The sequence below is a fragment of the Varanus komodoensis genome, unplaced genomic scaffold (assembly GCF_004798865.1).
Source record: "Varanus komodoensis strain SLA01 unplaced genomic scaffold, ASM479886v1 scaffold1, whole genome shotgun sequence".
Classification (NCBI taxonomy): Eukaryota; Metazoa; Chordata; class Lepidosauria; order Squamata; family Varanidae; genus Varanus; species Varanus komodoensis.
In genome coordinates, this window is record NW_025335268.1 from 14033442 (window position 1) to 14049277 (window position 15836).

The 15836-nt window shown below is 41.0% G+C and overlaps 2 protein-coding genes across 6 annotated transcripts in view; one reads left to right on the forward strand and one right to left on the reverse strand.

The window, feature by feature from the left end:
* DNAH8 (dynein axonemal heavy chain 8) overlaps nucleotides 1-3273 on the reverse strand; it is a 171388-nt gene extending 168115 nt beyond the window's left edge. The window contains exons 1-3 of the mRNA XM_044443121.1: nucleotides 3115-3273; nucleotides 2234-2622; nucleotides 1053-1195 (exon numbers count right to left, since the gene is read on the reverse strand). Of these exons, the coding sequence (XP_044299056.1) occupies nucleotides 1053-1137 (85 nt within the window). The 5' untranslated portion in view covers nucleotides 1138-1195; nucleotides 2234-2622; nucleotides 3115-3273. The remainder of the gene's footprint in view (nucleotides 1-1052; nucleotides 1196-2233; nucleotides 2623-3114) is intronic.
* BTBD9 (BTB domain containing 9) overlaps nucleotides 2795-15836 on the forward strand; it is a 214016-nt gene continuing 200974 nt past the window's right edge. For 3 of the 5 annotated variants that reach the window (XR_006416041.1, XM_044443333.1, XM_044443589.1), the window contains exons 1-4: nucleotides 2795-2933; nucleotides 10380-10458; nucleotides 11597-11808; nucleotides 13238-13601. Coding sequence is in view for 4 of the 5 variants with exons in the window: in XM_044443333.1 (XP_044299268.1) it covers nucleotides 11624-11808; nucleotides 13238-13601 (549 nt within the window). In the remaining variant the exon portion in view is untranslated. Of the gene's footprint in view, nucleotides 2934-9857; nucleotides 10459-11596; nucleotides 11809-13237; nucleotides 13602-15836 lie in introns of those variants that run through there. The other 2 variants (XM_044443498.1, XM_044443422.1) reach the window with 2 other exon arrangements.

A 15836-nucleotide genomic window follows, 5' to 3' on the forward strand; every position in this document is an offset into this window, starting at 1 on the left:
TATTTGCTGTGTCTCAAAAACAGGACGATTGACTCATGTTTTTTAAGAAGTGTGTGAATGTATGCAGAATGTTCTATCTTCGCATGGTACTGTATTGGAAGCTAACATATTTGAAACCCTAGACATTTGAAATACTAATGTACTGCTTATTGTGGTATTTCTGTTTACCTGCCTTGCTCTTTCAAAGTAAAGATTCATTTCCAGTTTTATCTACGTAACCCTGAGGTTTACAGATCTGACACATGAGCCGATTAGTATTTATTAGTATTTCTTATAGCACGCTTAGACTATGCAACACACACTTTGCCAAATAGCCATGACCAAACTGTCTTAATAGTTGACGGGTTATTAGCATTTTAGATCTTTTAGGATTAACCAGCCTTGGGTGAATTGTGCCATCAAATAAAAATATTTATTTTCAAGTTGCAAGTACTGTGTGACATTCTTTTGTCATAATACGTGCGAGAAGGTGTAAATGTCCCACACAGGACCACTGTTTCTGGATGCTGTGTTTGGCACCCTCCCATGCTACTGTTCAGATGATGTGCTTATCAGAGAAGAAACGGGGACTATTCCATGATCCTTGAACAGAATTGCTGGGAGGCTCCTGGTCAACTCGACCACCTTATGGTTACCCTGCTTGTCCAGAAGCCAAATATTAGCTACTTGAACGTGGCAGTAGTCTTGAGCCGAAGTGATCTTTCATCATCTCATCCCCTTCTGGCTGGACATGCCAGGGATTAAAACGGAGACTTTCCTCAGGCAGGACAGTTGTGCTTTACCACTGAGCTAAGGGGAGATTGTCTTCCCCTCCCCCATGCTTAGATCAACAGAACCACTGCAATGTATTCTACAGAGGAATGTACTTCAGCCTTCAAAAGGGTGTCTTCTTTTGTTATATAGGGAGAATAAGTGGAGGGAGGGAGGAATGGCAAGTCCCTGAGATCAGTTCTTGCTGAGAGGGCTAGAAATTGGTCTAGATTGGAGGAGGTTGGAGTGGCAGCATAAGGCAAGTTCAGGACTAAAGACTAGAAGTAAGGAGAAATATACACCTGAGACCAGATGTTTTACTTTACAGCTGGTACTCCTAAGGTCACTGCTCTCTGCTTCCTGGAACTCATGAAGGGTTTCTTCCATGTTATCTTTGTACTGTATTACATAAACACATTTTGAGACTGTTACTGCTGCTGCCACCCTGTAAAAGACAGTGGGACACAAACTGGTAAACTGAAAACAAGCATAACATGACAGTATAGAATGCATGCCATAGGTTCTGTGTTCAAGAACTATACCCAGTTGAAATAGGTGAAATAATGTGAGACATACCCAGTTATCTGAGATTCCTTGAAGCATACTAGCTTGCACACTTTGCTTAGATGGCCTTAGGTTAAAAAGTGTTGCACAGCCTGGTGCCCTCAAAGGCTTTGAATGGCAACTTGTATCATCCCAACCAACATGAGCAATGGCCATGCTGGCTGGGGATGATAGGAGTTATTCAACACATCTGGAGATACTAGACTGGAGAAAGTTGAGTTAGGAGATATGAACCACACTGGAACCAAACCCAACAAGGTGAAATATCCATTGAACTAAAAGTCAGGCTCTGGACAGTATCAAATGCTGGCAGTCCACCAATGCTAAATGTATTGCACCAACAGAAACAAATGGTAATGCAATGAGAAAACTTAACGTGGGTAAAAAGACTCCACATGGCTTGCATCCTGTATAAATCAGACCTGGTATATCTACCACCTAAAAAAAAATGCATTATCTACCTGCTGCAGTTGGACACTTTCTGTACTTCCAGAGGGAAAGATCCTAACATTACCAGTCAAAAGACATTGGGCAGCTATGCCATCTTCTCACTGGTTTTATTATTTTTGTGGTAAGAAAAAATACGGATGAAGTTGCAAGAAATTAGAGGGTTCAAGATGTTACAGTAAAATTCCATGAATGAGACACAATAAAAGCGTCATCTGGAAGCAAGTTAATTGAAGGATAATGCTTGTTTTTAACTTGTAGTGAAGGTTATGCTGGTGATTGTTGTTGCCTGATTTTAAAGACGTTCTTTTAAAGCTAGAGGGAAATGTTACTCCAAAACGGTAAATTTTAATGAAGATACTATTGAGGCTGCAATCTTAAAAGTGATCACCAAGGAGTAAGCCCCACTGAACACAATGCCAGGCAGGAGACGGCTAGAATTCCTTTGGCAATGAAGAAACTTGACACATACCTATATATAGATTCGTAGGACGCCGTTCTACCACCAAAAGCTCTTGCCCTCCAGCCCAAGCGGTTGAACGGAGCCCTGCACCGCCGAATCGCCCTTCTCCCTTCGATTCCCGACCCTGAGACTTGTGAGTAAGGCACAAGGTCTGTTTCCGGTCTCTACAGAAGTATCGTCAGTTGCTCTCAGCTAAGGTAGCGTTGAAGCCGGATGGGCTTTGGAATTTGCAGACACGTTCATTTTTAAATGGTTTGAAGTGAATAAAGTTTTCACGCGAATAAGTTCCAAGTTGGTAAGAGTTGACGTTCCTGGCTTCGTTGGTTTTCGGGGTGGAGTGGGCATGCTGCGTTAAAATCCTATATTTCTCCATTGATTCCATGTGTAGCTCTCACACCCTAAACATGTTCAGTCAGAAAAAGTGAGATATAAAAATGGATCCTAATCTGTACTTGGAATGTGCCTGTACAATGACGAGAAATTCTTCGTTCTCTTTCATGCCTCTGCGTTCCTTAATCTCTCAATCTTTCCTCCCTGACTTTACTGTAAACGTCAGCACGCAAAGCAGCAGGAGCACGCTGTCGCTAAGTGACGTCAACGCGCACAGCAGCGAGAGCCGTCGTTGCTAGGTGACGTCAACGCGCAGGCCAACGCAGAAACGCCACAGCCAGCGGAGCGAAAGGGGGGGTCTCGCTCAAGCCTGCAACCGGTATGTCTGTTGTATGTCGAGGGGGCTGGAAGGGTCTCTCGCTCGCTGTGCGCTGTCTTATTTATGGGGTTCTGCGTGCGCGGCGCGGCCAAGGAATGGCCGCTCCCGTCCTTTCCCTTCCTGCTTCTCACCTGTTTAGTGCTCTCTGTACTCGGAAAGGGGATGGGTGTCTGTCGCTTACCGGTCATGTTTCTCTTGGGGTCGTTGGAAGGTAGGCGGGGAGGAACAGTTCTTTCAGCGGCATGCCGCGTTCCTGGGGCAGCCGCCACCTGCCTGAACGAGCTGTCCTTCGCATCAAAAAGTGCGGTGGCTGGATGTGGGTTCTCCCATGCGCTTTTCCTAGTGGGGAGGGTGGTGGTGGTCCCACAGTATCCAAATCCCACCAAGTTTTGAACCGGTATCTTATGTCGTTGGTGGAGGCGGTGCAGGCGATTTGCTTAATTCTGTGCTGGTCATGTAAACAGGCTTATAGGCCAGCCTTGGCCAACCAGGTGCCCTCCAGGTGTTGTTACTTCAGTTCCCAGAAGTCCCTTGCGAATGGTCGTGAACGCTGGGGTTCAGTCGAACACATCTGCAGAACTACTTTCTTCCCACCTCTGCAGTACAGGATGCAGAAGTGGCATAGAGCCTGGCCATGTGGCCTGCAATTAGATGTTGGGAAGCGGCACCTAAGCAGGTATTCTACAAATTATGCATCTGGATGGAGCTGGACTTGATTTGAGAACTCCCAGACTGATTCTTTTAGCCACTATGCCACACAGCTTTTTTTGTTACAGATGTGTGATGGACTGACGCAGAAAGGGAAATTGCAGTTGATCCTTAAAGTAACCCAAGAAAATGAAACTGAAAGCGAACACATGAATATTTTCGCTAGTATTATAACAGCAAAACAACCTTCAGTAGGCATTCTTTAAATACGTATTAGATCCTTCTAAGGCTGAGCTGCCTTGAGGAAAATTCTAGTGTGTGCTCTGTACATTTATGATTCTAATATTTGTTTATGGAGTTGATCAAATTACTTTTAGAGCAGGGTAAGTGATAGGTTTTTATGACTAGCTATCATACAGTCATTACTGCAACATCCCTGACCTTAGCTCTGGAGCTTTATTTGACTCAGCAGCTACAGTATCTTTTTCTGTCTTGCCCCAGTGGTATAAAAGGAGACAGGGCAATGCAGAGTAATATAATTAGGGGGAGCTCAGTCATGTATTACTTACAGATTATGAGATCCTTGGGCATTATGCCTTTGGGGTGGGCCCAGATCATGCACATACTCTTCCTCTGGATACAAGTTTTTCCTTCATGTTGCAGTTGTGGTGAATGGACCCGGTAAGTAAGTTGGCCAGAAAGAAAAGCTAAATGAATGGACAGAGATGGTACATTTCTCTCTAGGCAACACCACAGGGCCTGATCATCCTTGTTTTGGACTTAGTGTTCTTGGCTTTCCTATCTCTCCAGTATGCTGCTCAAAGAAAGAGGTGAAAAGTGGGCAGAGAAAGAAGGAAATGCAGCTGCTGCCTCTTTTTGGGAATGCATTAAACCATTCTTAAGAGTGCAGATTCCTGAGTGAGAAGGCAGATTCTGAATTTGAGGCTGTTGCTGTAAGCTTTATGGGCAAACAGGAGCTGCTACCTTGCACTACCCATTGTATGGGTCTGAAGACTAGGAGGTAGCAAAGAGAAGCTGTTGTCAGGCTCAGCAATAACATAGAGCAGGGAAGGGCCACATATCATAATTGAGTCCAAACCAGCATCAACTGGTCAGGAGGAAGTGATCATGGGACCCCCTGGCACATTAGAGTCTCAGCAGTTGCCCAATGGTACTGTGACCTGATGCTGGCTCTGCCTTGGTTGTATGTAGATTAGAATCTTTGCTCTCTGTTAGCAGATCAAATAAAAGCAGCGTCTTCATAGAATAAATGTGGATGGTCAGAAAATCATAATGAACTTGTTCACAGATGATAGAGTGCTTATGTTTGCAAAACCTAAAATGGAATAATTAATATTTTATATTTTTGGAATGTGTAAAAAAGGCAGAATTTGCAATGGTTAAAAGTTTTAAAAAATCTAAGTACAGCGGAGAGAACAAAAAGAACATCTGTTGTTCTGGCTAGTAATAAAGCTATCAAATATGTATGCAAATGTAAATATAATTAATCTAAAATAAAAATTGCTATACAATCAAATAGTGAATAGGCTCAAGCTTCAAGAAAAGGTAAGGCTATTTTAATGTCTAAAATTTATATAAATTTCAAACCGTAACAAAAGAAACACTGGAAACAGTCTGGAAATAATTTCAGAATTGGAGGGAACAATTCGGAGCAGATGAGTGGGGGAAACCAACTTAATTACAACTCATTTCAGAACACAGGAATGAACACAGGAAGGAAATGGTGCAAAAAACTGCCTTCAGAGCCATCACTTTTGTGACATTTTCTATTTTAGAATCAGGACAAATGAAAGCACTAGTAGTCCTGGGAAGAGGAAGTTATATAAATTACTAAATGTATACACTGACTTAATTCCCAAAACAAGGTCAGCAAATAGCAGAAAAAGTAAAATAAACTGGATTCAGATATACTAAGTAGTGTACTTTATAGTAAATTCGAGAGTGAAGACACAAGAGTGCATCCCTTTTACCCCCAGGTGAAAAAAGTATTACTCAAAATAATAATGTAATAAAGGGACTGACCTCCAAAATATATATAGTATTACTAAATGTGAACTATGGTTTAACAGAAGAATCGCAACACATACAGGGACATGATTTGAGTATTGCTGTATTAGTTCAAAGTGGAATACAGTACGGACAAAAGACCTACCGAGATTAATTTCTTCGCAAGTTAAGCGAAAACAACTTTAAAGTAATAAACGGCTGGTACTGAACATGGGTTAGCTAAATATGATGGTCAGGCACACAAAATATTGGTGAAGCTGGAGAAATAGGGACAGGTAGAGACGGGGGTGGGGGCAGTTCTTGCATGTTACAGTCTGCTCAGATAGAGATGGGCAGATGATTTTGCAATTTCAACTTTACCTAGTGAAAATGGCCAGTCACAGCACAGGCTGCCTTGGAAAAAGAGGGAGACATTTCAGAACTGGGTGAGTGGAGATTGACTCAATCTAGCCCTCAAGCAAGAGCTACCCCTTTTAGAATCTTTTCTGAAAAGGAGGGGAGAAGGGTATGTTTTAGTTTGGATTCAGCTCTTCACAGGGCCGGATGCTTCTCCCAGATTTCAAAAAGAATGCTACTTTGCTTTATACTGTTCTGTAATCTGTTAAAAGTTTTATTTTTTTTAAAAAAAAAGCTAAAATGTCATCTGGGTCTGCTGGAGAATAAAAGAGGGAGGACCTTGTCAGCACATACATGTACCTATGCAGTGGTCCAGTTATTAGTTTCAGTTTTGGACAAAATTTTTGAGTAAGGAAAAACAATGAGGAAAATATGAAAACTCCACGAACTCCAGGATTATTGTTTAAACCATGAACTGTCAATACACTTGAATCCAGAATCATGGGTTCTTCACAGAACATTTTGCCAGACTGCAGAGGCAGGAGAAGGGAAAAAACCCATCCACCTTATATGCCTTTTTGTGCACGATGTTGGAGCAGGTGGTGGCACTCTTGGATGAAACGAATTATCTGGATCCATTTCAATCGGGCTTTAGGCCTGGGTTTGGGACAGAGCCCTGTCTGATGACCTGAGTAGGAGGTGAGTGGGACAGTGGGAGTGAGACCCTGTTGGTTCTCCTTAACCTCTCAGCGACCTTCCACACCATCAGCCATGGTGTCCATCTGGACAGGTTGGCCAAGGTTAGGGTTGGGGGTACCACTCTGCGGTGGTCCAACTCCTACCTGGCTGGTGGATTCCAGAAGGTAGTGCTGGGGGAACAGTTACTCTGCAGGTCTCAGTGCTGTCCCCTACACTCTTCAACATCTGTATGAAGTGGGAGAGGTCATCTGGAGGTGTGGGCTGAGGACTCAGCTGTATGCTGATGATATTTAGCTCTACCTCTCTTTTACATGTCATCCAGGTGAGGTGGTCACTGTCCTGAGCTTGATAATGGACTGGATGAGGGTCAATAAACTGAAGATGGAGGTGCTGCTAGTAGGGGAGTCATCTGACAGGTTGGGGGGATATTATCCTGTCCTTGATGGGGTCGCACTCCCCCTAAAGGACAGGGTCCATAGTCTGTGGGTGCTCCTGGACCTGGGTTTGTCCCTGGAATATCAGGTGTACTTGGTGACCAGGGGTGCTTTCCTCCAGCTGTGGAGAATATACCAGCTTCGTCCTCCCTGAACAGACACAGCCTGAAAACAGTCACCCATGCACTGATAACATCCAAAATAGATTACTGCAATGCAGTGTACATGGGGCTGCCCTTGAAGACGGTCCGACAATTACAATTGGTACAGAACAGAGCTGCTTGGGAGCGGCCCACATAACACCTATACTGAAAGAACTACATTGGTTACCAGTTGTGGCCCTGGCCCAATTCAAGGTGCTTGTGTTGACATATGAAGCCCTAAACAGCTTCAGCCCTGGTTATATGGTGAGTGCCTGCACCCATATAGGCCTACCCAGCCTTTGAGATCTATGCAAAGGGGCCCTCCTGTGTGAGCCATCTTTTAGGGAGGTGAGATAGATGGCTGCTAGCAGGAGGGCTTTTTCTGCAGCTGCTCCCCATATTTGGAATGCTGTCCCTAAGGAGATTCGCCTGGCCCCTACCTTATATTCTTTTCAGTGCCAGGCGAAGACCTTGCTTTAAAAAAAAAAAAAAAAGTTAATGCCACTCAACCTTTTATTTGGTATTTTTGTCCATATTTTATTGATAATGTATTTTAACATGTTGTTGACTTTATTGTGTTTTATCTTGTGATTGTGAGCTGCCCAGAGGTGCTGTGGCAAAATTGGGTGGCATACAAACAAACAAACAAACAAATAAGACAGGGGTAGCAGACTTGCTCTATGGAAGAACCATGTATGGTCAATGTCAGTTATTTGAGAGCTACAAGTGGACACCCATAAGAGCAAGCAATGAAATAAACTCACCTGACACCTGAGCCTTGGTTTGGCCACCTCTGTTATATGCCAGTACAATGTCACAAAGGAATTGGGATACAGAGAGGAAAACAAACAATCTAGAGATTAAGCAAACAAACCATAGTTTTTCCATTGATTGCCAGATAAACCCTTGTAAGGCAACAAACCATGGGTTAAATAAAACGTGTTAACTTTAGGTGTGAACTAGGCCACACTTCCTAAGCTATCTCACAACATAGGAACAGAAACAGAGTGAGTCAGAAGGGGTCTCCTAGGCCATCTAGTCTGACCCCTCTGTGCCATGGCAGTTATGGAGTTCTGCAGGGTTCCATTCTATCCCCTATGCTGTTTAACGTTTACATGAAGCCACTGGGGAGGTCATTCAGAGGTTTGGGCTGAGGAGTCATCAGTACACTGATGACACCCAGCTCTACCTCTCTTTTACATCTAATCTAGGTGAGGCAGCGGCTGTCCTTAACTAGTGTCTGACCAGTATGATGACGGTTGAGGACCAATACATTGAGTCTTAATCGAGATAAGATGGAGGTTCTGTTGGTGGGCAGCTTAGCTTTCCAGGATGTGATTTTCACCCTATTCTGGATGAAGTTGCACTCCCCCTAAGGGAGTAAGGTTTGTAGTTTGGGAGTGTTCCTCAACCCAGAGTTATCCTTGGAGTTCCAGGTGACTTTTGTGGCAAGGAGTGCTTTCCACCAGCTTCATCTGGTCTATCAGCTATGTCCTTGGATGAGCAGAGCCTAGCAACAGTGACCCATGTGCTGGTAACCTCTTATTGGAGTTTTGTAATGCTCAGTATGTGGGGCTGCCGTTGAAGACAGTTTGGATACTTCTGGGTCCAGAACAAAGCAGTCAGGCTTTTGACAGGGATTGATAGATATGTGCTCATAACACTGGTCCTTTACTGTCTGCACTGGCTAATAATTGAAGTCCGGGCCCAGTTTAAGGTGTTAATGATGATCTATAAAGCCCTAAATGGTTTAGGGCTTGGGTATCTGAAGGAACATCTCCTTCTTTATAAATCTGCCTGCCCTCTAAGATCCGGGTTGGAGGTCCTTCTTCAGGAACCCTCTTTGAAGGAAATCAGAAGAGTGGCTACCTGGAGAAGGGCCGTTTTTGTAGTGGCGCCCCAGCTTTGGAACATGCTCCCTAGAGAGGTACACCTGGCTCTGATACTTTATTCATTTTGTCATCACGTCAAAACCTTTTTATTTTCCTGGTATTTTAAGATTTGATTGAGATTTTAATATTGAGTTTTATCAGATCTATATTTTATTGTATGTTGCCTCTTTGTTTTGTATCACTGTCCTGAGGCTCTTGTAAAGGATGGGATAAAAACGCTTGAAAGCAAGCAAGAACAAACAAACAATCATGGGTGCTGCCTTGAGCTGTCTGTCTGTCTGTCTGTCTGTCTGTCATGGCTCACTGTTTTTCCCTTTAATGAATTCAGGGTGGCTTACATAATTCTCCTCTCAAGCTTATCCTCGCAGCCTGTGTGGTAGGTTGGGCTAAGAGTCTGTGACTGGCCCAAAACCACCCAGTGAGCTGCGTGGCTAAGTTGCAACTAGGACTTGGAACTCCCCTGTCCTAGGCCTGTACTCTTAAACACTACACTGGTTCTCTGAGTTGCTTGGAAATAAGGTGAGATATAAATGTAATAGTAAATAAAACCTGTTTGGCCCAGGTGCAGCATTGCATCCTCTGTACTAGATTGGCTCTTGATTTATTTATTATGCTTTGTATCTTGTCCTTTGAACCTTTAAGAAGTGACTTGAAAGCTTAAAATCTAGCATTCAAAGAAAAAAACCTCAGTCAAGAAAGGACTAAATGAAAACAGTCTCTTAAAGCAACCCCCCCCCCAAAAAAAAACCCCAACAGGGCAAAGAACAAAAAATCGTACTCCACACTTGGTATCTAAAGGCATGAAATGATTCATGCAGTGATCTTTTCATGGTTTCTACAGAACTGGTGCCACTATTGTAAAGGGCTCTGTGAACCAATCTAACGTACAGATAGATAAAATAGGGGGAAGATAGTCTGTGAGTTATACAATATTGGCCTCGTTGATTCCCAGGCCCAATTACAGGCTGTTGAATTGGGCCCTGGAACCAACTGGAGGCCAGTGAAGCTTTTTCAGGATTGGCATGATAAGTTTGCTGTGGTTCATCCTAATGTTCTGTGGTGTCATTCTGAACCAGTTAGAGTTCTTGGGAATCTCCAAAGTCAATCCAGTGTAAAGCACTTGATAATAGTCTGACCTGGAGGTGATGTAAGATGTGAATTATCACAGGCAGTTTCCTACTCCTCTTAAGCTATTGGTACATCTCTTGTATATATGACCTCTTAGTAAAATGCCAGTATTGTAAATTGCTGTAGTTGGTTTTTCAGGGTAAACCAGCATGCCACATGAAGATCTGTTGGCTCTTCAGTCCTATTGAGATGAGAAGTAGATAAAGATAATCTCCAGGTAAAAGCACAACTATCAAAAGAGAGACAAAGAATCTTATGATTTCCAGTAGCTCTTGAAGCTCCAAAAATGTCTTGGGATGTTGGACCCAAAAACATATGGCATTTTTTCCTGAAAATTTGATTTTACCCAATGTTTTAAAAGTTCCCTTTTCTGTTTTGGCTTCTGTGTACACCTGAGCATAGGACTTGTGTAAGCACAGTGGCTAAAGTGATTTCAACCAGTATCTGTAATTTGTTAAAATTCCTGTGTTTATTTTGTACTGTCACATGAACAATGCAGATGAATGTAGATTAAAGACTGCCAAACTATCTGTTGCTTTGTGTGAAATAATCACATGAATATTCTATGGTTTTCTTAATTACAGGAGAAGACCTCATAGGAAGGTATATATTTTATTTAAATATGCACAACACTTTTATGTTCTCCAAAATGGGAGTTTAAAAACATGACTTCAAATTATGCAGCATATAGCATGAACAGAGCAAAGTGGCCAAAGCATATGTTTTGCAAATGCTGTATCTTCCCTTGAGAGGTCTTACAGGCTTTACGAGTACAGAACATAAAGTTTATATTTTCATAAAAACCTCTTCGGTCTGAAAGCACACTGGGCATAGATACTTTCCCAGTAGAGCTTTTCAAGGACTTATTAGTATCTCTGGCTTTATAAAACATGATTTGTTGAAAAGGTTTCCAATATGAATAATTGAAAATTACTGTGATCTCAGTTTTGGAGAATTAATCAGGTTCCTATGAGAATAGGTCATAAATACTTATATTCTAGCTAATTATGGATGAAAACTCTTGGTGTAGATTTCAATATTTAATTTGAGCACTGCTATATAGTTTTTAATTGATCTGCCCTTGTAGCAGAATCAATTTTAACTTGTACAGAGTATTATAATTAGTGAGTTAGCTGACTGTGTAGAAACTATGATTTAATGATTTTGTTTCTTCTAATTTGTTTTATAAGGGCTTGTTTATTTGTAGCAATTAGATTGGCAGTGTTGGGTTCTGACATTTGCTGTTATTACATTGGAACCTTCTAGCAAAGTAACTTTCGTAACATTTGATGAAAATACAATACTTTCAAATAATTTTAGAATTGAGTACCTCTTTAATATTATTATTTTAATAGGTGTAGGATAAGCGATTCTCCTACAAGATGAGCAACAGTCACCCACTCCGTCCTTACACAGCAGTAGGTGAAATTGACCATGTTCATATTCTGTCTGATCATGTTGGTGTTCTGATGAATGCAGAGGAATACAGTGATGTCACGTTTATAGTAGAAAAGAAACGTTTTCCTGCACACAGAGTGATTCTGGCAGCAAGGTGCCAGTATTTCAGGTAAAGTATTACTTATCAGATATGATTAGAACATCGAGGTAAGCAAGATAAACAAACTAGTGTCATCTGTTCAATGCATGTGAGCTTTCTGAATACCGATTATGGCATGATTTTTTTTAACTGAGAAGGCACCTGTGTTATGCCATTTTCTTTTGTCCTTCATTTCATAGGCATCCCAAATTAATGTGTTAGCTTCCAGAAGGATGAAAATTCAGGATGTTCATATACTAGTACATGCTTATTCCCAGGGATAATGCTAATTTGAGTTAGTGGTAAAGTGTTAGTATGAGTTGTTTTGATTCAAAATGAGTAACTTATGTAGAATGGCATGAGATTTCACTTTTAATCTATGCCTTATTTACCTAATGCAATTATATAGTTATTCATGCAATTACGAAAGGGGGCTCTTTCTCTCCCTAGCCAAAAGTGTAGTAGTAGAATCATTCAAAGAAGCAAATTAAAAGACTAATTTTAATATTAAATTAATGTATGCTTCTTTTTGATAGATGTAATTACTTACAGTTTTTGACTGTGGCCTTAAAAAATTACAGTAATGACTGGGATATGGCAAGGATGGCATTGAGGAGCCAAGTGGAGGCATATGTAGTGGGATAGAATTCTTGTTCATGGTAGATATCTCCACTCAGTTTTCAAGAATCCTCCTTTCGTTCGCAGTTCTACATACCCAATCCTAGAAGAGTCCCCCAACCCTCTGTATGACATTTTCAGTGGGGATAGGAAAGAGGGTTGGGGAATTTAGCTTTCACAAATTCCTGCCTCTGTGATTTTGGATGTTAACCAGGGTTTTATCAAATGTGTCATTTCTCAAGCAAATGCTCCATACCTGTTTATTAAACTAATTAGCTTCCTTCATTTTGTATAACTGGTTCCAAAACATAAGTAATTGCTAGATGAACACTTGGACACTTGTCTTAATATCTAGTAAACAAGTCCTCATATTCAAGTGAAAGGTTATGATCAGGGCTTTTTTTGTCATAGAACGCACCGAAACAGCGTTCCGGCACCTTTTTTTCAATGGATTTTACAAAGTGATTTTGAACAGCATAGCAGATTAGCAGCAAACATCATTAACATAGTGCCTGCAGGCTGCTATTGTGTCTGCTATCTGCTATCTGATAGAGAGAGCTGCTTGGGATGCTGCTCGGCTTGGGATTGGTGTGTGTGCTTACTGCCAGCAGGGACGTGAGTTCCGGCACCCCCCCCTTTTTTTTTAACAAAAAAAGCACTGGTTATTATTTTTGAATCATAAGGATAACCTACAATTTTTTCATAACTATAGAAATGTCATTGTTAGTTGACATTCTGGACATTTGTGCTGATGGCATTCAATCTCCTCCAATGCTTGTGACATCTCTTATTATTAGAAAATACCTTTTCTCATAATTTCTTTCTATCTGTATTTGTACAGAGCATTGTTATATGGTGGAATGCGTGAATCTCAACCAGAAGCAGAGATCCCTCTCCAGGACACGACTGCAGAGGCCTTTACAATGTTGTTAAAATATATTTACACAGGTCGTGCAACATTAAGAGATGAGAAGGAGGAGGTCTTACTAGACTTCTTGAGTTTGGCACATAAATATGGATTTCCAGAACTGGAGGATTCCACCTCTGAGTATCTTTGCACGATCCTAAACATTCAGAATGTTTGCATGACCTATGATGTTGCTAGTCTCTATCAGCTTCCCAAGTTGACATGTATGTGCTATATGTTTATGGATAGGAATGCTCAAGAGGTGCTTTCCAGTGAAGGCTTTCTGTCACTTTCTAAGGTGAGTGTCAGTTTTAACTTTCAGTTTAAAAAACAAACAAACAAACTTTGAGTATTATGTGGAAGTTGTTAGAAATACGAAAATAGGATCTGAAAAACCCATAGTATTAATGGAGTACAATTTCTGTGCATTGTGTGACTACATTCCCATTTTTCATATGTCTGAGATGATTCTTGGGAAAGTGCCAAGATTCAGAGCGAAGGAAGCTGTAGTTGTACCAAAATGTCTTCCTTTTTGAGCCTTCAGTTGGAGTACACATGGTTTCTAGACAGGTTGTACTTTCTTTTTCCTGTGGATTGCCTCTATTCTCCCTCACTACTATGAGAGTGCTAGGATATTTTCCCATCCAAAGATATTTCAATACTGACCATATTTCTTTCCATAGGACCATCATTACTGTTGTTTCTGCAGCTGCAGTTCTGTATCATCCTCCCTCATCTTCCTTTACCCTAAATACACCTTCTCTCCTCCACAAAACTGTTGAAAATATGAGGACAGTGCCTTCAGGAGGACAGAGTTAAATGTCTTCCGAGGGTGTGTTCCCTGAAAAGGCAGTAAAAAAGTGTTTAAAATAAATAGTACAGATGCTGTAACATTTAGGTTTATGTCTTAACTACTGTAGCTGCCATTCATATTACTGTTTGTAGGTATCTTCCATGATCCTCATTCAGTTAAAAGTCTTTGCTGCCATATCATTTTGGAACTGCATGTTTTTGCTAAATATATAGCTCTTTATAATTCTTGGTATAAACCTTTACTTCGTATGGTAAATTTTGCTATTTTCACTGAAGTTATGTCTCATCTGCTTTGAAAAGCGAGGCAGATAAAATATGGTGTTAAACATGGCACACACATGCCCATGTGAACACATGCATGCACACACAACCCCAGTCAAAGCTCTCCATAATAAATGTCCCTGCCCACCTGTTCATAGATTCCATCTGTATCACTATTTATCCTTGAAAATACCTGTCGGTAGACATGTTATTCAGTAGGATGCAGTGAAAAAGATTTTCACAGGCTGCAAATCTAGGTTTCAGTTTCCAATGAGTGGCAGAAAGGAGGTTAGGTTGCAATTCTATACTGAGAGAAAAATCCAATTAGACACAGTGGGACCTAATTCTGAACATACATTTATAAAAGGCTGTACAGTTAAAAATAATAAAAAAGTTCACATTTCCAACAACTTCACCTATCCTTGTATTTTTTTCTAAATGCGAGATGAACACTTTGTGCGTTCTGTAATTTTCTTGGTTTCTTAATAGGAATATGTTAATTGGGACGTTTCCTGATAAAACAGTCTTGACTGTTATTCTGAGCAGCTAATATCTCTCTCTAGAATTAATTGATGATGATTCTAGGAAGGGAAGAACAAATTAGTCTGCTCTTGTGGCCTGGAAGCAAGCTACCTTTCTGTTGAAAATGGAACTTTTGAGGCATGCAACGGCTTAAGCTGTAGGAGGGCTTTTTTGTCACAGAAATTTATAATGGATGTGGCAGAGTGTTTTTGTCTTGGCATTTTATAATGGACACAACTGTCTCCATGGAAAATTAAAGTTTCTGATCAGCAGTTGGCTACTGATGAACACTTTGCTCACTTGAATTGTATTTTAATTTTTAATGATGTCTGACCTCACTAATTAGAAAAGGGAGGGAGGGTGCAAAAATAAATCCAGCGTTGTGCAAGCAGACTTCCATTTGCATGACAGAACTCTGCTTCACTTCCACTCCCCTCTGCAGCCTCCATGCATCTCCAAATTCTGCTCTGCAGGGCTGTGTCTCCTCATTCCAGTAATGGAAGCTGTTCAGTTAGTGGGAATGGTTGGTTGGATACCACCCAGAAAAAAAAATATATATCAAAAGCAATAAATCAGAAAACTTGTCACTATAAAATCAGTCTCTTATCAAAAATTAGAAGAGGACAGGAAAGAGACATTAATACCATGTAGGTTAGTATCTTAACATAGCGATAAGTATGGTTTTACATTCAAGTGACATTCTTTAACATGTGACCCAAGTAGGCAATTGACAAAAATAACATTTTGAAGACGATGTAATTCAGGTTTTAAATTTTTTTGTTAGACACAGATTCTTTAATGCAACTCAGATGTAAACTAGGCTTCATGCTGCTGTTGCTCAGTGTGTCAAAAAGACACAAAAGACTGTTTGTGCTGCTGTCTAAGTAAGCATTTGTATTCATAGACTCTATGACATAGAGTAAGCCAAACCTTTTGA